Source organism: Xylona heveae (genome assembly GCF_001619985.1).
Source record: "Xylona heveae TC161 unplaced genomic scaffold L228scaffold_13, whole genome shotgun sequence".
Taxonomy (NCBI): domain Eukaryota; kingdom Fungi; phylum Ascomycota; class Xylonomycetes; order Xylonales; family Xylonaceae; genus Xylona; species Xylona heveae.
This window is the reverse complement of record NW_017264205.1, coordinates 56,698-78,830: the sequence shown is the minus strand read 5'-3', so window position 1 is coordinate 78,830 and position 22,133 is coordinate 56,698. Positions and strand designations below refer to the sequence as shown.

At 48.4% G+C, this 22,133-nt stretch overlaps 8 protein-coding genes across 8 annotated transcripts; 6 read left to right on the top strand and 2 right to left on the bottom strand.

Annotated features, from left to right (window-relative positions):
- The first annotated feature begins 127 nt into the window (after positions 1-127).
- L228DRAFT_250923 (hypothetical protein) lies at positions 128-1,952 on the top strand. The gene is made up of 4 exons (XM_018333436.1): positions 128-352; positions 418-606; positions 712-1,573; positions 1,715-1,952. Exons 1-4 carry the CDS (start codon positions 292-294, stop codon positions 1,737-1,739), a joined length of 1,137 nt encoding a protein of 378 aa, XP_018184890.1. The 5' UTR covers positions 128-291; the 3' UTR covers positions 1,740-1,952.
- Positions 1,953-2,138: 186 nt separating this feature from the next.
- On the bottom strand, positions 2,139-4,021 carry L228DRAFT_250921 (histone-fold-containing protein). The gene is made up of 6 exons (XM_018333435.1): positions 3,921-4,021; positions 3,439-3,654; positions 3,247-3,281; positions 3,172-3,187; positions 2,988-3,075; positions 2,139-2,709 (listed from the first exon to the last, which is right to left on the bottom strand). The coding sequence occupies exons 2-6, from the start codon at positions 3,558-3,560 to the stop codon at positions 2,536-2,538; spliced, it is 435 nt and encodes a 144-aa protein (XP_018184889.1). The 5' UTR covers positions 3,561-3,654; positions 3,921-4,021; the 3' UTR covers positions 2,139-2,535.
- A 639-nt stretch (positions 4,022-4,660) lies between these two features.
- Positions 4,661-6,350, bottom strand: L228DRAFT_250920 (oxidative stress survival, Svf1-like protein). Its single transcript, XM_018333434.1, has 5 exons — positions 6,289-6,350; positions 6,003-6,218; positions 5,490-5,914; positions 5,048-5,424; positions 4,661-4,979 (listed from the first exon to the last, which is right to left on the bottom strand). The coding sequence occupies exons 1-5, from the start codon at positions 6,309-6,311 to the stop codon at positions 4,881-4,883; spliced, it is 1,140 nt and encodes a 379-aa protein (XP_018184888.1). The 5' UTR covers positions 6,312-6,350; the 3' UTR covers positions 4,661-4,880.
- Positions 6,351-7,796: 1,446 nt separating this feature from the next.
- L228DRAFT_285762 (60S ribosomal protein L19, mitochondrial precursor) lies at positions 7,797-8,677 on the top strand. Its single transcript, XM_018336374.1, has 2 exons — positions 7,797-7,955; positions 8,069-8,677. The coding sequence occupies exons 1-2, from the start codon at positions 7,827-7,829 to the stop codon at positions 8,399-8,401; spliced, it is 462 nt and encodes a 153-aa protein (XP_018184887.1). The 5' UTR covers positions 7,797-7,826; the 3' UTR covers positions 8,402-8,677.
- Positions 8,678-11,162: 2,485 nt separating this feature from the next.
- On the top strand, positions 11,163-14,049 carry L228DRAFT_271147 (Pkinase-domain-containing protein; the record flags this gene model as incomplete). The annotated part of the gene is made up of 4 exons (XM_018335494.1): positions 11,163-11,220; positions 11,332-11,636; positions 11,854-13,291; positions 13,358-14,049. 4 exons carry the CDS (start codon positions 11,163-11,165, stop codon positions 14,047-14,049), a joined length of 2,493 nt encoding a protein of 830 aa, XP_018184886.1.
- Positions 14,050-15,933: 1,884 nt separating this feature from the next.
- Positions 15,934-16,554, top strand: L228DRAFT_271146 (chaperonin gros; the record flags this gene model as incomplete). The annotated part of the gene is made up of 4 exons (XM_018335493.1): positions 15,934-15,957; positions 16,125-16,352; positions 16,419-16,477; positions 16,530-16,554. 4 exons carry the CDS (start codon positions 15,934-15,936, stop codon positions 16,552-16,554), a joined length of 336 nt encoding a protein of 111 aa, XP_018184885.1.
- Positions 16,555-17,399: 845 nt separating this feature from the next.
- Positions 17,400-18,322, top strand: L228DRAFT_250913 (hypothetical protein). Its single transcript, XM_018333433.1, has one exon. It carries the CDS (start codon positions 17,667-17,669, stop codon positions 17,946-17,948), a length of 282 nt encoding a protein of 93 aa, XP_018184884.1. The 5' UTR covers positions 17,400-17,666; the 3' UTR covers positions 17,949-18,322.
- An 850-nt stretch (positions 18,323-19,172) lies between these two features.
- L228DRAFT_41565 (lytic polysaccharide monooxygenase) lies at positions 19,173-21,409 on the top strand. The gene is made up of 2 exons (XM_018336574.1): positions 19,173-19,630; positions 19,702-21,409. Exons 1-2 carry the CDS (start codon positions 19,435-19,437, stop codon positions 21,090-21,092), a joined length of 1,587 nt encoding a protein of 528 aa, XP_018184883.1. The 5' UTR covers positions 19,173-19,434; the 3' UTR covers positions 21,093-21,409.
- The last annotated feature ends 724 nt before the right edge of the window (positions 21,410-22,133 follow it).

Below are 22,133 nucleotides of genomic sequence, written 5' to 3'. Positions count from 1 at the left end.
GCCTTAGGTGTAGATAGGACAAGGGACAAGGGGCAAGGGGTGACTCAAAAAGCTACGACCACGGAAGAAGCCGCCAATAGGTGACTTGACTCGATTGACCATAAAATCAAAAAAGTCAAATCGCATCATTTGCCTCACCTCCCAACTTGATCCTTGAACCATTTTCTCGTCTTTTCATTTCCATTGTTGAAGGAAGGAAATCAAAAAGTGTTTTTGTTGGAAACAATTATCCATTTCGAATCCTCGTCACTTCATACATATCGTATCATATAAGATAAAAGCATCGTCATCATGCCTCATACAACATTGCATCTCCGTTCGGAAGACAAGCCATTGGAGCACCGCTCAGCTTGTACGTTCCATGCTCAAGGCTGACTTAGAATGTAATCTGGTTGCATAACACTGACAATGTTGTAGTGACCCCCTCTACGACCAAGGCGCTGCTTGACGCCGGCTATGCTGTCAACATTGAGCGCAGCCCCGAGCGTATCTTTGACGATAGCGAATTCGAAAAGGTCGGCGCAACTCTTGTACCTGAGGGCTCATGGCCCAATGCGCCCGCGGACCACATTATTGTCGGTCTCAAGGAGCTGCCTGAAGAGACTTGTACGTATATTTTCCCCCATTGCCCTCTGGGGGCCTTCTTACATCCTCGATTTCCGCTTCTTCACAATTTCCCCAGTGCCTGTGTTCCGCTAACAGCGACAAAAGTCCCCCTGAAGCACACCCACGTGCAATTCGCGCACTGCTACAAGAACCAAGGCGGCTGGGCTGAAGTTCTGTCTCGATTCCCCCGCGGCGGCGGTACCCTTCTCGACCTTGAATTCCTGACCGATGCTTCTGGCCGTCGCGTTGCGGCATTCGGCTTCCACGCTGGATTCGCCGGCGCCGCGCTCGCCATCCAGGCATGGGCGTGGCAACTGACGCACCCGGGCGAGCCGATGCCGTCTGTGAGCAGCTACGCCAACGAGGGACTGCTGATCAAGGACATCAAGGCGGCCACGGACGCTGGTGCGCAAAAGATTGGCGGCCGCAAGCCCCGCGTATTGGTCATTGGCGCCTTGGGCCGCTGCGGACGCGGCGCCGTCGATCTGTGCCGCAAGGCTGGTATCCCCGAGTCGCAGATCCTCAAGTGGGACATGGCGGAGACGGCCAAGGGCGGCCCGTTCCCGGAGATTGTCGAGAGCGACATTTTCGTCAACTGCATCTACCTGAGCCACAAGATCCCGCCCTTTATCGATGCCACCTCTCTCGCCTCGCCCAGCCGCAAGCTCTCCGTCGTCTGCGACGTCAGCTGCGATACCACCAACCCGTTCAACCCCGTCCCCATCTACTCTGTCAACACTACGTTTGATAACCCCTTGGTCCCTGTCCCCGTGAATGGGCCCCCCGCGCTCTCCGTCATCAGCATCGACCATCTCCCCTCCTTGCTGCCCCGTGAGGCCTCCGAGGCCTTTTCCACCGACCTCTTGCCCAGCTTGCTCCAGCTCAAGGACCGCAAGACCGCCCGTGTCTGGAAGGAGGCCGAGCAGCTGTTTGACGAAAAGGTCGCTTCCCTGCCAAAGGAGTATAGGTATGTGCTTTTTGTCCACTTTCTTCCTTTATCTGTCTTTTGTCCCTTGTCCTTTTTTTCATCTTATCGCCCCTCCATCCATCCATCCATCCATCATCCATTCCTACCACGAATAACAAACTAACAAACCCTCTACTGTAGAACCGCCTTCAAGGCCCGCTTGTAAACTATATTCACGTCCTATCCCTCTTTCTCTCCCTTGAGCTTAGAATATCTAGACGTTTTAGGGAAAACCCCTTTCAAGCCATGTATTAACTCATCTTAATGCCGTATTATCTTTTTATTTTTTCTATTCTTCTAGCAATATTCTCATAGCCTTTATCCCGTGTTCTTTGGGAAGGGTACAATGGTACCGCACATTTAGATTTTTTTCCGGGTTTCATATCATTTTTCTCCTTTTTTGATATTACTCTCTTTCTTAAATGAAAAGTTTCATAGTCTGGCCTGCCCAGGCTCCTGGTTACTTTGACAGTATCATGTATTATTTTCTATTTGATCATGAAATTTATCAAATTTTCAAACAGTCATATCGTCAAACCATTAATCGTTAAAAGTAGTATCTAATTTGCTATCGTCATAAACACCCATGGCCAAGTATCATACCATCATACTATGGACTTGAGATGATCTAAATGTCCTATTGCCGTTCCATATTTCCATCCAACTCCACGCTTGAAGGTAAAAAACTATCGAGAAGCAGGATTTAACAAGGCTAAGCGAGACGCTTTAAGAACTGGAGAACTGGAGAATTGGATATCCGAGCTAGTATCAAATCATGCGTAAAATGCACAATGCACATCCACATCCACATCCACATAAACTGCTATAAAGTGCTAACCACATCGACAGGACCGGAGAACAGAAAAGCCGGGGATCGAAGAACAACCGAAATCAGAGAGCCGGGAAACTGAAGAACCGGTAAATCGAGGAACCGGCATCTGAAAAATTGCAGCCATAGGAAGCTAATGACGAATGGCACGCGTGCTGGCACGGCGGGCGCGTTTGGCTGCCACACGATTGGCGTCGTCGAAGCCGTAGATGGGACGGCCCTGGCGCTTGAGCGCGAAAATGACGTCCAGGACGGTAATGGTCTTGCGGTTGGCGTGCTCGAGGAAAATGGCGCAGTCTTTGAGGATCTGTAAAGCGTTAGACGTATGGTGCAAGGGTGTGAAAGATGGTTTTGAGGCAGAAAGGCGAAGAAAAAGAGAAGTAGAAAAGGGAAACATTAAACTAAAATAAGTTAAAGAAATAAAGAATCAAAAGATAAAAGATAAGAGATAAAAACCGAGGGGGAAAAGGGAAAAGGAAAAAAGAAAAAAAGAAAGAAAGGAAAAGAAAAAGGTGCAAAGACGATAACGATACAAACGTGTCATAGAGTATTACTGCAGACACGCAAATTGATAGGAGGACATACATCTTTGAGATACTTTTTCAGAGCAGCACGGGTCTCGTCGTAAATTGCAGCAGAAATGCGCTTGACTCCGCCGCGACGAGCGAGACGACTATTGTCAATCGTCAATCATCAGTACTTAACAAACCTCACCCAAAGCGTGATCCGTGTACAGCAACACGGGGAGACCTCTAAGGTTAAGACATACCGAATATCCGGACGAGCTAGCATGACCCATGTTGTAAGCAACATAATATATGTGAGTATAAAGGAATTCACTTACTGATTCCCATAATAGTGTCCTTCAAGAGCTTGCGGCTGGAAAAGCGGATTAGCATGGCACTTTATATCCAACGGATGAAAAAATGAGAGTTAAATAAAATAACTGTGCCCTACAAAAATATAGGCGATACATGGAAAACAAGGAGTAAAAATGGATAAAGGAATAGAAGTAAAAAATGAGGTTGCAACTTACTGACGACGAAGAGGCTGCGCGAGTCCTTTACCGCCGAGGCCTTTATATCCGCTGGAATGAAGATTCGGCAGCGCCTTGGCCTTGCCGCCTCTTGCAAAGGGCATTCCCTTCAAAGGCGGCATTTTCGGACGCGAATAGCTTATATGTCAAAAATTGATATTCAGTCAGGTGTGAAGCTGCCGATTTGGAATAGTGTATGTTAGAGATAGAATAGGGCTATCGAGATATGTCAGTTGTGTGTATTTCTTTCTTCAGAGTATGTTTCTTTGGACGATAGTAAGTGCTTGTGTTATCTGGAGGGTAGAAATGATTTGATCATTTAGGTGATTGGACGATAAACAAAAGTATCCAGGCATCTAAACAGCCAAGCCTCGCAGTCACGGGTGGTGACAAGCTTGCCGAGATGTCTAACGGGCTGGAGCATGAATGGTATGTGCCTGTATTAGAACAGTGAAGAAAGAGGTAATAAATCCAGTACTTACATTGATCGAATAGCACACTCTACAATTTGAAAGCTGCAGAAGAGGTTTGGTGACTGACGATAGGTTTATCCAGTGTTGTGGTCAGGTCGAGTGTGGCTTGGATGTTTTGATGGGAGAGGGAGCGAGAGAGCGAGAGTTAAGGTGTTTGTGGGGTGTGGGGTTCGCTAGTTCCTGGTTGCTTCACTACCATGGGAACCAGCACTCTTAGTGAATATGGAAAAAGTTGTGGAGTCGAAAACAAAGAGTGAATATGGTAAAAACAAGGTACAGGGTAAGTTGAAAAGAGATTTTAAGAATGTAGGTTTGCTGCACTGTCTTAAGCTTGTTTCTATCAAAGATGAAACACCATGGCTTGGTGTTGGCACAATTGGTAACGTGAGATCCCGGCACACTGCTGCTCACTTGATGATTATTTATCTCTGTCGTGGCCTCAGTGTGTCATTCGAACATGAGAGACTCTTGCTGTGATATCCGTAAATCATTGATGCTCGTATGGAACAAATGAAAAGTTCAAAAAATTAGAACGAATGCTGCTTTTGACCATGCTGCATGCACAGTCACTTTATAATGTCTCTACAGCACACCGGGCTCATCTCATATGGATTGTGAGGTCTTTGGCGTTATACACGAACAAACTTTACGAATGTCTACGCTGAACCTTGATGATTATAACAATCAGCAACACATGGTCAAGGCATCTTTCTCATATGAAATTTCATTCACCAAGAGCGATCTGCGTGCCTTGGGTATTATTAATATGGATAATCCAAAGAATAGACAAAAGAAAGAATTCGAAAGAGGGGGGGAAGACGGAAGAGCCGAGGAGTTCTCTAAAGGTCGAATCAAGAGGTAGGTCGATACGAATGAGTTTAAGAATATTGGCCTCCGTCTTCCACCGGTTGGCGGCAGCAGATCGTTCATAATGTTCAGTCAGTCAGTCGAGACGACAATCTGCCCCATTTATGAAATGAAAGTGGCCTCGGAGATAAGGACACCCTTGTCTTCCACCTCCTCGTCGCCAATCTTGGCCTTGAGGGTCAAAGGCTCGGCAGGAGCATACTAATCATGACAATCAGTCACTTGAAGTCTATTTTATGCCACAGAGCGTAAATAAACAGCAGACGTACCTGGTAAATGTAGGGACGCGTGCCAGCAACGCTGCCTACAATCATCTTGACGAAGCCTGGCACCTCAGCCATGACGTCCACACGGTCCAGTCGCTGTCCCAGCGGTCCAGCCAGCTCGGCAGTGACTTCCTTGCCATCCTTGTTGGTGCCCTTCCAGTTGAACTTGACGGCCGAAGGCTCAGGCCAGTCGGCTTCAGCGTCGCCCTTGATTTCCGTGTGGGAAGCTGTACCGGAAGCATTGGCTAGGATAATCTCGCCGTCCTTGACGATGGCGCCAACGTTGACAACGGTGGATCCGTACGACGGGGGAGTGGTGTATTCCATCATAATCGCCGAGTATGTTGGTGCTTGGAAGTTGACGAAATTCCATCGCGCAGCTGCTTAAACTGTTAGGCACCTGTCTCCGGAAAATTTTAAATTGCAAAAAAATCGATATGCTCACCAGCATGGTGCGGCTTCATTCCCTGCAAAGCATGAACGAAAAAACCCTTGCCAGCAAGGTCAAATTCAGCAGCCTTGGTAATGATGTGTCCCTCGACCTTGCATCTGGGCCAGAACGAGTGCCTCATGGAGCCCCACGGCTCGTTGGGATCCGTGCCAAAGTTGCTGGTACCGTTCTTTCCGACCAAGAAGCCAGGCGCGGTTCGAGTCATGGTAAGGTGGACGATGCTGTCATCATTGACCGCCGACTTGATTGTGTAGGAAGTGCCATCCTCGGAGAGCGTCACCGCGAGATTGTCCGCGTAGAAGCTAAACTTCTGATCGTCCAGGCCATAGTTCTCGAGCGGGTCGGACTTCCAGATGTTCGGGGAACGGCCATCCGGGAAATAAATCTTCGAATTGAATTGACAGGTCGTTCTGATGCCTCTATTTCCCCACAAGATATTACATTAGCTTCTTCTCCGCCACATGGCCCCTCAGACTTGGTCAGGAGGTGAAAATTGTCAATCCTTACGCAAGGTTACTGTAAATGACCTGGACGAAACCGACGAGGCCGTTGTCGGCAGTGAAGTAGAAAGTCTGTGTCTCTACACATGTGTAATCAAGCGTAATCCATTTCAGGTCGTCCTTTTGCAGCTCAGTGTATGGCGTCGTCTCCGCTTGCTTTGCGACAGACTGGATCGCGTCAGGCCCGTAAATGGGTTCCTGAGTGCCCGCGACGTTGGCGAGTCTTCCACATACGAAAACAGATGGTAAGCAGGATGATCTAATTAATCTGAGCAAATTTCATCTTCACTCACTGTTGCTTCGCCCACTGGAACATTTTTGCGATTTTTGGAGGTTTGAGTTAGTGATGTGTTGGTACTTTTGCCGTGAACCCAGCGATGAACCAAAGGGAACTGTCAACTTGTGGGGCATCATTATCGGGTTTAGCTTGTCGCCGACAGGTGCCCCCCTCTGTTCAACTATTGGCGCACCCTCACGACATCCGTAGCCTGACAATATGCAAAAATGATTCCACAAGTAATGAAACTGGATTATTCTGTTCCACTATATTTGGCATGTTTACACAGAGAATGCATAGTTTGACTATTTCCACCTCTAATAAAATATACCTCCGATCACTCCCACACTGCTACAGGCCAGCGAGGTAGCTCATGAACTCAAATAGAAACATAGGCTGGACATCGGAATACTGTCAACAATGCCGACAGCAAGAGAAATCTCCGAAGACTCTTTCTGTATCACGGAAAGGCTTCTTTCCCGCAAGCCTTAATAAAAGCAACATCACTCCGAACCTGGGCAGAAACACCTGCTTTTGTAGCCCAAACAGGAAGTATGCCCTTTGGCCCTTGGCAACTCTTTGTGCCTGTTGTTGAACAGCCCAATTCTGGAAATACTTAATTCTTTTTGTTCCGTGGGTGTTTGTGTAGTAGATCTGTAGACAATCGACAGATACGAGCTTTGAACTCTCCTTTCCGCGCGCCCGTTCAACTTTTGAACGTCCCATCAAACAAGGGGGAAAAAAAAAGGGGGGGGGGGGGGAAATAATCTATGTATCAAAGAGACTCGAAGAATGAGGAAGACAGCTTTCCAGAGAAGAGATAAACATAGCTGCCTAAAACTTGATTTGCTCGTGGGCGAATGGTGCTCGAGTTCAGACGGCAAATAGCAAGGCTTCCCAGCAACAGTGAATGATCTTGGGCTTGTTCAGCCTCCGCAAAAGCAGCGTCATTCAGAACATCGTAAGGCCGTAAAATTCAAAGCAAATATAGGAAGAAGAAAAGCGCGATTCAAAACGAAAAAACAAATCTCAAGATGGAGGACGATTGGGTTTTTGCCCAGCTTCTTCTCGAAGGAGAGCTTCCTTCCATCATAAACAAGCCCAAGGTCAGCAGCCAATCCTTTAAGCTCGTCAATGTTGAATCAAACGCCGTCCCTTTTGGGCTTCCCAGCTCCTCGCCTCTGGCCTAAAGACCCGTCCCAATCGAGAGCAATATTTATCAAGCTCATCAATATGGCTTGCTATCTCTCTGTCGCGATAAAATCTTCCTTCTTCACACCTATCATTCGGCCTAGATGGGCTTGAGTCTCAGCCCATCGAAGGTTGTGCAAGCACATTATTGTTTATCATGTATGCAGAAGGTTGTAAAGACTGACAAGGAGCAGCCTGTCTACAAGTCGCCAGGTCGAGAGAAATTGCGTGGTGAGGCGGCCTCGCTTGCTGCAACCGGAGAAACTATTGCCGAAACTCCGAACGCTGGGAAATCAGTCGGGTGCGTTGTTGACTACTTTTTCGACCAGTTTAAGAGTTACAAGGCCAACAACAATATCGGCAATGGCGAAACGAGCGATTCCAAAGGACCAGATTGTGAAGCTTATTGTCGGCGCCGGCCAGGCGAGTCCCAGCCCTCCGGTGGGACCGGCGCTGGGAAGTAAAGGTGTCAAGTCAATGGACTTTTGCAAGGTTCGTCGGATCCTTTTCTTCTCAAAGCAAGCATTGCGGTTTGCGAGAACATATCACGGATGCTTCGATGCGTTATCCAATGTGGCATTGCTGATAGAGTCAATCCTTTCTAGGAGTTCAATGCGCGGACGGCCCATATGACCACCGGTGTCCCTGTGCCTGCACGAGTTACCGTTCGCCCGGACCGGTCATTCCACTTTGAGCTACGGACGCCTACTACCTCCTATCTTCTTATGAATGCTGCAGGAGTCAAGGAACGGAAGTCAAGAATGCGGGGAGCTATGAATCCTGGGACGGAGACGGTCGGCGAGGTGTCCTTGAAGCACGTCTACGAGATCGCGAAGATTAAGCATTCGGAACTGCGTCTGTCCGGGCTGAGCCTGGAAGGGTTGTGCAAGAGCATCATTGCGCAAGCCCAGTCTATTGGTATTACGGTTGTTCCTTAGAGGATTGACACTATTGCGCTTTCTCTACTCAAGAGCCATGGGCCATAGCTTGTTGCAACGGCTAAGGCGTCGATTGTCGAATTCGGGTTTCCATTCTTCCCTTTTTTAATTCTGACGGACATCAAGGCGTTTTTCACCTTTCATCATAAAGATTTGCTGCCATTCAATTGCTTGTATGCTACGGCATTTATCTTCGGTTTATTTTCATTTCTTATGTACCCTAAAGGCTCTTTGCATATAGCGAGTCTCGTTTAGATTGCATGCAATATGAGTGGCTTTGATTTCGATGTCACGTGGCCATGTAATTCTGGGAGTGCCTTTTTTACTTGCCTTTTGATACTTAACATATATGTGGTTGCACAAAGCCGTGTCGGGCGTGGCGAAAGGGGTCTCCGACATCTCCATTGCTTTCGCAGCCATCCAACAAATTTGGAAGAATCCGAGCAGCCACATGCCCGATCAGGCAGATGAGCGTGGGGGGTGTTTTCCCACGCGTGCCTGACGAAGATTCTCGGATGCAAGAGGCGCGGAGTTTAAGAGCTTTTCCATCATCCACGCTGGGCCATATCTCAAGATTTGACGAGATTTGATCATGTCTTTTGATGGCACAGCCTTTCTGTATGGTGTGTAGACGCGAGCTATATAATCCTACACTCATCTGCAGGGAACGAACACCTCAACAATAGTACAGAGGAACATGTGAAGCTCCGTTTTTCTCTAAGTTTGCGACGCACACAGCCGCCTAGGCGAATCAAGGTCGAGTAGGGAGGCTCTTTTCTTTCCTGCTCCCTTTGCATCCTCCAGCCTTTGCTCTTTTCCTTGTGTTTATGACTGGAAACCTAGATACGTCACAGTATTTACCGTAGTTTGCTTCCATTCATCCGCTCCTTGGCTTTGTCAGGCATACTCCGCAGGGTCGTAAAGATCCTTGCTACCACTGCTCAACTTTTCCCTAGGCGCTGTAGACACATGACTATCACTTGGAGTCTTGGCGGTATCAGAACTTTCGTCATTGGCTCGTATAATTTCCCCATGCCGTATAATCCTTCACCGACAGGAGTCCCCCAGCTTTGTCATAGATCTAGGTAAAAGCGCTTATATGCGTATCCGGATTGAGAGGGAGGTCATTGTTGCTCTTAACATATGGTAGTAAATGCCTTGCACTGGGTTCTTTTTTCTCCGCCCTGCTGGCTGTATTAGTTCTTTTGTTATTACAGTTACATCCATCTTTGTTTTGTTGCATTTATCACTTTCGGGCATCTCGGCGACGTATGGTCCTGACCGCCAGGCAACCGACAAAAGTCGTCACTGTAAAAAGGGCACTTTCCATTCTAGGAAGAACCATCCCACGCAACGCTCGGCTCTACCCCGCTTGATCCCGATTCAAGCTTGGCGCACTAACCGAGAAGGTCAGTTCGTCATAGGCTGAGGGCGTATCAATGTACGTCGTGCCTGAGCCGAGAACTTCAGGGCAGATTTGGACCGCCTCAGACATCCCGTGATAAAGTCATCGCTGCTTTCATGCACGGATGCCCTTGAAAAGCAAAATGTCTATGGTGCTATTTGGTTTTTCCACCTTGTTGAACAAGGTCTCGATTCTATATTTTCCTACCGTAGCTTTTGATGGGAGCGCTCTACTTGCCAAAAAGAGGTACCTCCTAAATTGCTTGAAGACCAACATCTTCTGTGCCGCACACTGCTATGCAGTACGGTATTAAGGGAATGTACTCTGTACTCTTTGACCCTTATGACGCCGTCGGCCCGGACAAGGGCTTGCAGGACAACCGCCCTAGCGAGAACCATTCCACTCTGAAGCGTTCCGATTGAATCAAATCTCATGCAGAATCAAAAGGCCATGCTCTGTAATAATTCTTCAACGGAGTAATCTTCAGTGTGAGAATCGGTCCAGCCATCTCTTCTGAGCCAGATACCTTTGATAGTATGGTCAAGAGAATTTCAGTGGCACAATGCTTCTAAATAACTGTAACTTGTAATTCTGTACTTTGAATTCATCAACAGGGACCGGGAGTGTGTCTTTGGAGGTACATGAAGCATAACTAGAGCTTTGTCGTCATCGTTTTCCTGCGACTCCGAGACAGGTTACTCTCAGCCCGCATTGCTTCGCCGACAACCGCCAACCGCGTTGATGTGGTACCAGTACTTGTCATTGATTACTATCAGCATCAACATCATTATTCTCCCTCCTCATACTTACATTTGATCAGTCTTTAATATAGCTTCTTTCGTCTATTGGGCGTCTGCATCTTGATCGGCGGATAAAGTTCGCTTCGCAATCTCTCATTTAGCGACTTTTCGGACAAGAGCTGCTCCAAGCTACGAGCAGTTAAGTTAGTCCTTCTGACCGCAGATCCACCACCGTGGTGCACCACCCTACTCTACTCTCGTCTCCCAGCGACACCAGAGAAGAGCGAGAGAATGTGGAAGAGCCGAACCCCAAATAATTAACACGAGTCGAAACTTACTCTACCTAATCCCTCCGCCGTGCCCGCCCTTTACCACTCTCACCCACACTCTTGAACCCACCCACCCCTACCCCTCTACCCGCTTTGCTACTCTTTGAAGACTTGCTGGGTCATCCGTGGAGAGTCTTCGTCAGCAGCCACCCGTTCGCCCATCCAGCTCCTACCTTCTCTACCGAAACGTTACACCTCTTATCGAATAACTGCCTGCTGCAGGTCAACAAAGAAATTACTCGCCGCCTCCTGGCTGCACATCCTTGGACTGCTTCTCTACGGCAATCATGGATTCTCCAGCGGGCTCGGCGGCACTCCCGGCCGAGGAACAGGGCTCTTCTCAAGGTAAATCGCTCACCTCCCGATTGTGCCCCGCCATGTCCCCCAGTCCTCCAGCAATTTTGAGCCCGATTTTCTGAGAACCTGGTCCATTGTTGACCTTCGTTTGTCTAACAGCTGATGCGCATTCCAATACCACCCATCAAGAGAAGAACAAGGCCGGTTCATCGGCGGCTGCACAAGGAGGATCTCGCCCACATCATGCCGTCCGATTCAGCTCGGTAAATCAAGAGATTGAACCCGACGAGAACCTACGTCCCATGGCATCATTGGTATCTCAGAATCCACGTCCTTCGCAAGACCTCGATGCCCAAGCACAGCAAGCTGTTCAAAACCTATCCTCGACGCTCCAGAGCTCCAGTTTACACGACCCCAAAGCCTCGCAATTTGGATTCGAGCCTCTTTCCCTTCCCGGATCTGCGGTAGGTCTTACTTGATTGTGCATCTGCCATTGGCGGCCGACAAAGAATGAGACAGCATTTCTACCCAATTATCTCATCCACTTGCAAAAAAATGCCCTTTCGCGGAGAAGCGTAGTGCTGCTGCCGCTGGTGGTTGTACACCGCCTCATCACTTCTAATCACTTTGATGCTCGAGGAGCTTTTGCTTTGTTTGGGAGCTGATGAATAACTTTCATAGACCACCTCGCATGAGAATAGTCCGCACCTTGCAGCTGTAGACGCGACTCGAGCGGCTGCCCGATCACCAAGGCCCTCGCCTCCCTCATCCTCGATGCATTCTCCACCTTTAACCCCGGCCGCGACCCTCTCTCGAGAAGCCAAGGCGGAGGCCGCGCGGGCATCCGGCCTGCCGCAGGGCGCGCTCGAGGCTGCTGCCATTACGCCCCAAGGCTCACCACCTCGTAGCGTGCCTCCCCCGACTTCGCTGGCGCAAGCCTACGATAGCAGCGCCTCTAGCACAGTCAATTCACGACCTTCAAGTCTCTCAGAACGCATTTCAACTCGTCCGACATCGACTTCTGATGGCCCTCCCGCCGGCATCGAAGCACATCCAAAACACACGCCTCGATTTACTGTAGGACCATCTGCTGACTCCGAATCGTCGCCGGGTTCTCGAGAGACGTCGCCGCCGGGAACACCTGGTGGCAGCTCCGGAGTGTCGACACCTTATATGTTCCCCACCGGCGAAGTCGACGATCCATATGCCCGCAGCAAGCGTCCTCCGCAGTCGAAGAAATTTGACAACATTGACGCTCGCTTTGTATTTGGAGGCAAAGATGCGAAACCCAAACGTGGCCAGCATCTTCCCCGTTCAAGTGCGAGCGCGTCTGATTTGAGAGTGTTTGAAAAGCCCCAACAACAGTCACATCACCATCACCATCATCACCCTCATCTTTTCAGCAGCAAAAAGGACAAGGACTACTTGAATGACGATGCTTCTTCGCTCAGTGGCAAACAGCACGGGTCCATGGCTGAATTGAAGCGATTCTTTCGCATTGGCCACAAGAGCAAACATGGGCCTTCCCCGTCAAGCTCCTCCATTTCAATCAAGTCTTCAGTTAAAGGCAGTCCTCAGAGGTCAAATACTACCACCATTCCCTTCGGTGAGGATCATGGTCTCTCAAGCCGCTATGGGAAGTTTGGAAAAGTGCTTGGATCAGGAGCTGGCGGTTCGGTCCGGGTTATGAAGCGAAGTCGAGATGGACGAACGTTTGCCGTCAAGCAATTCCGGGCACGCCATTCCTACGAAACCGAGCGAGAATATTCGAAAAAGGTGACTGCGGAATTCTGCATTGGATCAACTCTTCACAATGGCAATGTCATTGAAACGTTGGACATTATTCAAGAGCGAGGAGCATGGTATGAGGTCATGGAATATGCCCCCTATGACTTGTTTGCAATTGTCATGACTGGCAAAATGTCGCGGGAAGAGGTTGCATGCTCATTTAAGCAAATCCTCAATGGCGTCGCATATCTCCATAGCATGGGCTTGGCACACCGCGACTTGAAACTGGACAATGTGGTTGTCAACGAACATGGAATCATGAAGTTGATTGACTTTGGAAGCGCGACTGTTTTCAGATATCCCTTTGAAAATGATATTGTGCTGGCATCAGGTTTGTCAAACAATGAATTACGGCAAGCACCTAAAGGCTATGTTTCATTTGCTAATCTACTTATAGGCGTGGTGGGCTCTGACCCTTATCTTGCTCCAGAGGTGTATGACAACCACAAGTATGATCCGCAGCCGACGGATATCTGGTCTCTCGCCATCATCTTCTGCTGCATGTCGCTCCGTCGCTTTCCATGGAAAGCACCCCGTTTGACCGACAATTCGTACAAGCTTTTCGCTGCCCCACCGAGCCCTGGACAGCCCGGATCCACCAATAGTCGGCCCAAACCTGAAGGTCGCACAAACTCGGCCCCGGATCTCTCGGGAATGTCCGGCAAGGACAACGCCAAGACGCCTGCTCCGTCCTCTGAACCGCACCACGAGGAATCAGCGCCAAACGGGGACCACAGGAAAGTCATGGTCGGTGAAGATCGAAGGTCCTCTACCGACCGACGAGCAGACAACGGTGGCCATGGACACAAGGCCATCCCTATTGACACCAAACCCGTCCAACAGACCGTCATCAAGGGTCCGTGGCGCTTGCTTCGACTGCTTCCGCGCGAGAGCCGTTCCATAGTTGGACAAATGCTTGAAATTGATCCGAAGAAGCGAGCCACGTTAGACGATGTCAATTCCGATAACTGGATCGTCAACATACCGGCGTGTCACCAGGACGTTGGGGGCAAGGTGTACAATGCTCCGGGCCATGAACACACTCTTGAACCTGGCACGGCCATCACGCCAGTTACGAGTAAGAAATGAGCGCGAACGAAGCGGAAAGGGAGATTTGATTTCATTTTGCTTTCACATGCAATCATGGGCAGAGGCGTTTGACTATTTGTATTTGGGTGATTATCTATAAGTCGGGGCCTTTGCTTTCTTTTACTGACGATTATTTTCCCCTTTTCGACACTTTACAATTCACCTCGCTCTTGGCCACAATACTGGACGGCATTCCAGGTGTCTTACGCTTTCGCTATTGAGCAATGGCAACGGAATCAACGACGAGCCACCTCCGATGGCAGGAAGCGCACACGGTCCAGTACGGTAATGCAGCGGTGGCAATCGACGATTTATCTTTGCCTTTACTTTTTCCTCGATCATATTTCTAGATATAATATCTCGGTCTCATCTTTTCAAGTATGGGCGAGATGACTGTACTGCATTTCCTCCTCGTCACTTCATCCATACTTTCTTACCCCTCTTACCACCGACTATTTCGTACACTTATTCGCCCTTTCCGCTATCTCTTTTTTTCTTTATTCTTCTTTGCTTCTATTCTACTATTCAAGTTCATATTATTCATCTGCCCTGCAGGTATCTAAAGTGTGGAGAGGATATTTCCTGTTGCCTGGCCCAGCAGCTGAGTTCCGGAGGCTTGGGTCGTTCGGCTGACGTGGAAACCTCTAAGTGCAAAGGAGGATTTCTTTTTTCGATACTTCTGACATCAGTGTGACACCTTGATACTTACTCTTTTCGCTTTTCTGCTCTCTTTCTTCGCTTTCTCTGGACAGACACGGATGGGCTTGTCAGTCTAACGTAGTTATACTGTCCATTTGACGAAGTCTTTGTAGACTGTGAATATAATGATTTCTGAGATACATGTAAATATTGTTAATTATTACTATGCCCATTACTGAAGAAAAGAAACGAGGGTTGAAATGGATTCTTGACTTGTAGTCTATGAATATCGGAGCAAGAGTGTCGAAGGTCTCGAACTGCCTGGTTTCCCGGTGGTCTCGCTTGTCGGCTCCAGAGCTTGGGCGATTGGGTAAAAGGTCTTGGCATTCCAGATAGTTCTGTGAGCGTCTGTCCCCCCAAAACTAATCTCGTCCCCTTCTTCTCAGCGTCCTTTTTTGTTTGTTCGGCTCTTATTCTCTTTTCTCTTCCATCACCTCTATTTTCGTTTACTCGTCGCTTTCTTTTTGTGATTGACTTTTTCATCACTCAATTCACATTCAAGATGGTAAGAGGACCCTTACTCCACTGCAAACTTCCTGCTCGTCTGCATCCTGTGTCCTGTTCTGCTGGTCCGACGGGAGCTCTTCGTTCCGCTCGTCCTATGGCCATCGGGGATCTTGTCTCATTGGAGAGGTTGCGGGCCTTTCTACTTCTGACACTTCTTTGGACGTGCTCGGAACATGCTTCAATTGCTGGTTGCTGTCTGCTAGCTGCTAGTGTCGGTCGTTGGGAGTGGTGGAATTGACGCAATCGATCATGTCTGCATTCGATTGCTGAACTGGGTACTTCGAAATGCGTTCACCGAGGTTACTGCGACTTGGTCGATAACACACAAACCCTCGATGATGAAAAGCGCTGTTCGGTCGAATAGACCCAAATGATATTCGCGGACGGAAACATTGATACCGGGTTCAATTGAGCCATAAGAAATGCCGTGAATGGAATGGAATCAATCACAGCTTCCGGGTTACGCTCCTGCTTGAGTAGCGGGTTCGTGGGCACTGTATTGCGCGGCAACGCTTTGTTCATGCCCGGAGTGCTCTGCTGCAATATTTGCTCCAGCCGCCTTCGCAATGATTGCATGCGCGGGACACGCTAACCCGGCTTCACGACAACTGATTGCCAGACGTTTAAGGTCTCGCTGCGCAGTCATTAGGCGGAGCGTAATGAGATGTGATCGCGAGTATGGCCCAAGCAATTTACGCTCTTGTACCCAAGTCTAGACGGGACTTATTCCGCAGCTATCAATGGCGGCAGTGACAGCAGCAGCAGCAGCAGCAGGCGAACAAATGGGATACACAGACACAGACATTGCAGACTGATTTTACATTGCGTTAAACATGCGTTATGCACATATACTGACACTCTTATTACAGTCTACCGCTCTCAAGTCCATCAAGTCTCTTGCTCCCCTCCTGGACCGTATCCTGGTTCAGCGCATCAAGGCCGAGTCGCGCACCGCCGGTGGTATCTTTCTGCCGGAGAGCAGTGTCAAGGACCTCAACGAGGCCAAGGTCCTTGCCGTCGGCCCCGGTGCGCTCGACAGGAACGGCAACCGCATTGCCCCTAGCGTCCAGCCTGGCGACAAGGTCTTGATTCCTCAGGTATGTTTCGAATGCTGACATTGTGCGCAAATGCCAAGGATGTCCGCTAATTTGTTGTCAATGCAGTTTGGTGGTAGCCCCGTCAAGGTTGGCGAGGAGGAGTACTCCCTCTTCCGCGACCATGAGTACGTCGAATCCTAAACATCCTATGCCGTGTCATTGCTAACAAGGTCACAGTATCCTCGCCAAGATCAACGAGTAAAATGCTCCGGACTCGGCCTGTTGCCCCGCATCTAAACTCTAATGAACGACGATGCGAAGGCGCAATCTGACGCGACTGGGGAAAGTTTGAACGTTATCCGATTCCTGCTTAAAAGGAGAACGAAAAGCAAAATATCTGTATTAATATCCGACTCCAGAAATCTGGCAACGTAAATTTCGGGGACAGAATGTTGGGCGTTCGCGCCAAGGGAGTTGCGGAAATCATTTTTTCTTTATGTTTATTTATTCGTTGTATTATCATTCCATTGCCATTTAGCATTGCAGCGATATCGAGCAGCTGGTAGCGGCATCTATATCCAAGCTCCCAAGATCTTTTTTGATCATCCTGAGAGAAGTGTGTGGAATTACAGTCTCCCCTGTGTGTTTGTGTGAAATATTGTATAGTAGTTCTGTGTAGTATATGTAATAACATTCCACTCTTGCATCCATTATATCCTATTGTATGCTGGTCGATATGTTTGGATTCCAGAACATCCACTGCTGTTACCGACCAAGTCTAAATTGATACCGGCAAGTTTCAACGTGGAGTGGGCAGAGGAAGAAGGGATCTAAAAATGATGCCAAGAAACGGCCATTTTAGCTGTTTCAACACCCGAGGACATTTCAGTCCGTCCTCGTAGTCTTCAAGGATTACCCACTGTAGCTTCCCCGCTTGTTAACTTACTCCATACTGTACATCGGAGATGGAAGAGCGGCGTCCGAGGAATTTCTCAACGACTTGTTACATGGCCAGCATTCTTTTATGCGCTACATAAATGCTATATAAAAGTATAACTGCTATACACATACTAATATTCCAAGGTGATTGATCCTCTATTACCGACTATTCATTCTAATGGGCTTGCAGAAGACAGACGCAAAATTATTGAAGCTAATTATTTTGGTATCCAGCGAGAACCATAAGTCCTGGATGCTACAGCACTCCAGTGGCCAATGCTCTTAAGCCAAGCATTTGATATATCATTATTTCAACTATCTTTCAAACCAACACTGCACTCTTTATATAAGTCCCTACGACATATCATTAAACATACAACCAGTTCGAATTGCCAAAGCAAACAATAGGAGCGCTAGCAACACCTAGATACTACGATGCAGCTATCGAAGTTGCTCATCTGCGCGACAGTCATTGCGCTCGCCGTTTTTCTCGAGTTGACTGCCGCTGTCTACGAAGCGACACAGCCGAGCACACTGACCAAATACATGACGCTGCGAACACTTTCGCGCCTCTTGTCCTTTGCTGCAGTCTACTGGGCTTCAAAGAGCTGGAAAACGTGGCAGAAGCTCGGTGCGTATGCGGTGCATCCAGCTATTGCGCATTTTGTTACCAAGGCGTATGTTGAGAGCTTGATGATGGAACGGGGTTCGGGGTAGTGGTGATGGCAGGGGAACCGGCAAATGAGTAGTCAAGTGGCAGCAGAGTCTCAAAAACGACATGATTCGAGACGAACGATATTTATGAAGCGGAACTCAGAGCGGCAGCAGGAATATAAAAATGAATCCCGCAGAGGTATTCGAAAGGGTGACGCAAAGCTATTTGGGCTGGCATTGATAGCTTTACAGTGGGGGCCATATATGCTTACAAAATGCCTTTTGAGCGTTCAATGCCACATATTAGATTCGAAATTGGTTGTTTCAAAGGCTCTGCAATTGTTACTCACTTACTGGGTTCGGCTTTCAAAGACATTACAATATAATTAAGAATCATTCGATATGTACAATACATAGGTAGTATAAGAGCACTAGGAGTTTAATGATCGTCAGGGGCAGTGACCAAGTCCGGAATGGCTCCAGTCCAATCGCTTAAAGTACAAACGAAACCCCCTGAAATTTAGCCGTCTCGGCGCGCGTTTACCAAATGAAACACGGACGACATCCCAGTGCAACCTCATCTCGACAGTCCAGTAGTGCCTCAACTAACAGTCATTTGTTTCTTGCCTCCCCTTCTTGACGCCCGTGTACCTGCATACAATCTGTTGTGTGACGCATTAGTGTTTAATTACTATTTGGGCATATTATTAATCCGACCATACTCTGCAAGTTGTGCTTCACAATGTCGTGTTTTGAGGTTGCTCGTGTACCGTGTCTGATCCTGGGTGACAATAGCATAATGATAACAATCCAATGTCAGCGGCACAGATGGACCGATCGATGCATCGACTTCGAAAGTCCCGTGTACTAACCTCATATGACTGGAAACATGAAATGACTCTGGCTGTGAAATAAGCTACGATCAATTAAGGATCGTTTCGGCGACTGGTGGAGCACGCCTCGTGCAAGGAGCTGATGCATGGCAGCCATGCCCGCGATGAACTACGACATCTAGTCCTCCACCATCTGCAATGCATTACGGAGGTACAGTTCTTTTTAGCCAAGATTCGCCAAGGAAACGGCTTGATTGTTCGAGGGCCGGACACTCCTTGACAGCCTTGTCAAACAATGGATCCATGTTCTGTTGATTTACTCTCTCCACTTTCGCCTCCATCCGCGTGCTCCGTGCACCATGCTGTTTCCACTTTCCCCTCCTCTCTCTCCTTCTCTTAAATCATTCTGCTTCTCCCGTAATTGATTTCTTTTCCTTTTTCTTTCTCCTCCCGTGGTCTCTGTTCTTCACCTCTTTTCTGTTGACTTCCTTGCTCGACACTCGCCTTGTGCGGTGCACTTTTTGACACTCGAAGTGTCTTACATTCTTTTGCTTTCCAACCCCACACGCTCTTTGCGAATCACGGCCTCGTTGATCGAGACCATCTGTTGAAGTTACAAAACATATACGCTCTCTCATTTTGAGATTTTTGGCATTGCAACCAGCTCTCCGAATCAGTCTTTTGTACTACCTCCGCAATCAAATCATAGAGTCAATATGAAGCTACTCTCCGGAAAGAGCATCGCCCTGGCTGCCCTGGCTGGTCTCCAGGCGGTCCACGCGCACACCCTCTTCACCAACTTCTACGTTGATGGCGAAAACCAGGGCAATGGAGTCTGCGTCCGAGAACCCAACGACCCCTCCAAAGCCAATTTTCCCATTGAGGACCTTTCTAGCAATGATATGGCTTGTGGTAAGTTCTGCAACTCTTTGATCAATTCAATGTCACGGTATTAGTTCAGGCGGAAGGCTGAGATATGACAGGTTTCAATGGCGAGACTCCCGTGTCCCGCGTTTGTCCCATCAATGGCAGTGCAACCTTGAGCTTCGAGTTCCGTCAGTATCCTGACGGTTCCAAACCTGGCAGCATTGATCCTTCCCACAAAGGTCCTTGCGCCGTGTACATGAAAAAGGTTGAGTCTGCAATCCACGACCCCGGCTATGGCGATGGCTGGTTCAAGATCTGGGACGACGGTTACGACGAAAGCTCGAACCAGTGGTGCACCGAAAAGCTCATTGCCAACAACGGCCACTTGACCGTTCAAGTCCCTTCCGACCTTGCCGGTGGCTACTACCTTGTCCGTCCTGAGCTCTTGGCCCTGCATGCTGCCGATAAGGGCGACCCGCAATTCTACATTGGTTGCGCCCAAGTTTTCCTCCAGTCCAGCGCGACAGGCACCCGTTCTGACACCGTCTCCATCCCCGGCTACGTTCACGCCGGCGACCGTTCTGTGTCTTTCAATATCTGGCAGCAGCCCATGGACCTGCCCTACCCTATTCCCGGACCTAACGTGTCTCGGCCAGACTCTGGATCGCCAACCACCGCTGTGACCACCCAGACTGAAGGTCTCAAACCCGAAGGCTGCGTCCTGGAAAATGCCAACTGGTGCGGCATGGAAATCGCGCCCTACTCGGACATGCAAGGGTGCTGGAACGCCAGCCAAGCATGCTGGGACCAGAATTCCGCATGCTACAAAGCCGCTCCGCCATCCGGCTACGCCAACTGTGAAGTCTGGCAAAACAAGTGCAAGAACATTCAGAACCAGTGCAGCGCCAACAACTACAACGGACCTCCCGATGCCGGCAAGGACTTGACTCCGCAGCCCGCAAGCGCTAGCCTGCCTCCTCCTGCCAACGCTGGGTACCCTGATGTCGGTGGTTCTTCTTCCGCTGCTGCTGCGCCCTCTTCGTCCTCTTCCCCAGCGACCTCCTCTTCTTCTTTTTCTTCTGCCGTCGCTACCTCGTCTGCTACTCCCACTAGCGAAAGCAGCAGCTCCTCTCCTGCCTCTTCCTCGTCCTCTTCCTCCTCCGCCAATGTCCAGGCCCAGCAGACTACCCAGGCCACTGCCGCCGGCTCTTCTTCAGCCAGCACCGGCGTTCCTCCCATTGCCACCGACACCGTCTACACTTCTTCCAACGGACCCAGCAGCACCGTTTACGTGACTGACAGCCCCACAAGCACGCCCAGCGCCAACGCCGGATACGGCAATGGCGACGTCGTCACTGAGACTGAGACCGTCAATGAAACTACCATTGTCACTCAGACTGACTATGTGACTGCCACTGCCACTGCTACTCCAGGCGCCTCCAACAACAAGCGCAACGTCCATCAGGCAGTCCATGTTCCCGTTGGACCTGTCCACCGGCATTGGTAACGGTGCAGTACTGTGCATACAGTCTGTTGTCCTGCCGTTCGGTGTAGTGCTTTGGTGCTTTGGTGCTGTAGTGCAAACATGTAGCGCGGTACTACCGCTAGATACAGAACAAGCTATAGTAAAATTCAGCAGAATCGATACCGTTGGACAACTTTTACATGCGACTTGATTTGAAACTCCGTGATGATGACATTGGCGTGATTTGAACTGTGCTCTCAAAAGTTATTTCCCCGTAAAAAGCTCGTATTATACCTTGTACCATTTTTTTTTAAACTTTTACCATCTTTGACCCCATCCGTCATCTTATTTTCTCTTCTCTTCTCTTTTCTCTTTTCTCTCCTCTTTTGTTTCTTTTTCTTTTGCTTTTTTTTTCCTTCGTTCTATGTTTTATCTCCCATTCCTCTCTCTCTCTTTTACCTCTTCTATTTGAATCCTTAAGCCCTGACGAAAGGTTGTCATGGCTCTTGAGTCTTGAGTCTTGAAACCTCTTACGCGACCATGTCGTAAGTTGTAACTTGTAACTTGTAACATGTAACTTATTTTCAGTATCAATCGTCTTCGTCTATCATCTTCGTGAATCGTGACTTTGTTCTCGTCATTTCAGTGAATCAGTGGTTTCGTCGAAAGTAGGATATGCGTTACAGACACGCGTATTGTGTACAGTTGGTCAAGTATCGAGTATCGAGTTTCTTTTTCTTTTACTTTTCTTTTTTCTTTTTTCTTTTCTTTTTTTTTTTTTTTTCCCTCTTTTCCCCCCTTTTCTTTCTAATCATTCGAGTTTCTTTTTGTCTTTTGTCTTTTGTTGTCTGTTGTCTGTTGTCTCTACTTTTCTTGTTATTTTTGTCGACTTTATATTTTTTATTTTTTTTGTTGCTATTTTTATTCTGTTTTTTACTTTATTTTCCCTTTAAAAGCCTATCTTCCATTCATACATTCAGTCAAAAATCTCTACGTTATCCAATTTCAAAACATCTGATTACACCTATGTAATGTATTGTAGTCTGTAGAAATATACCCGTGTGATAGTTATATTTGATATTC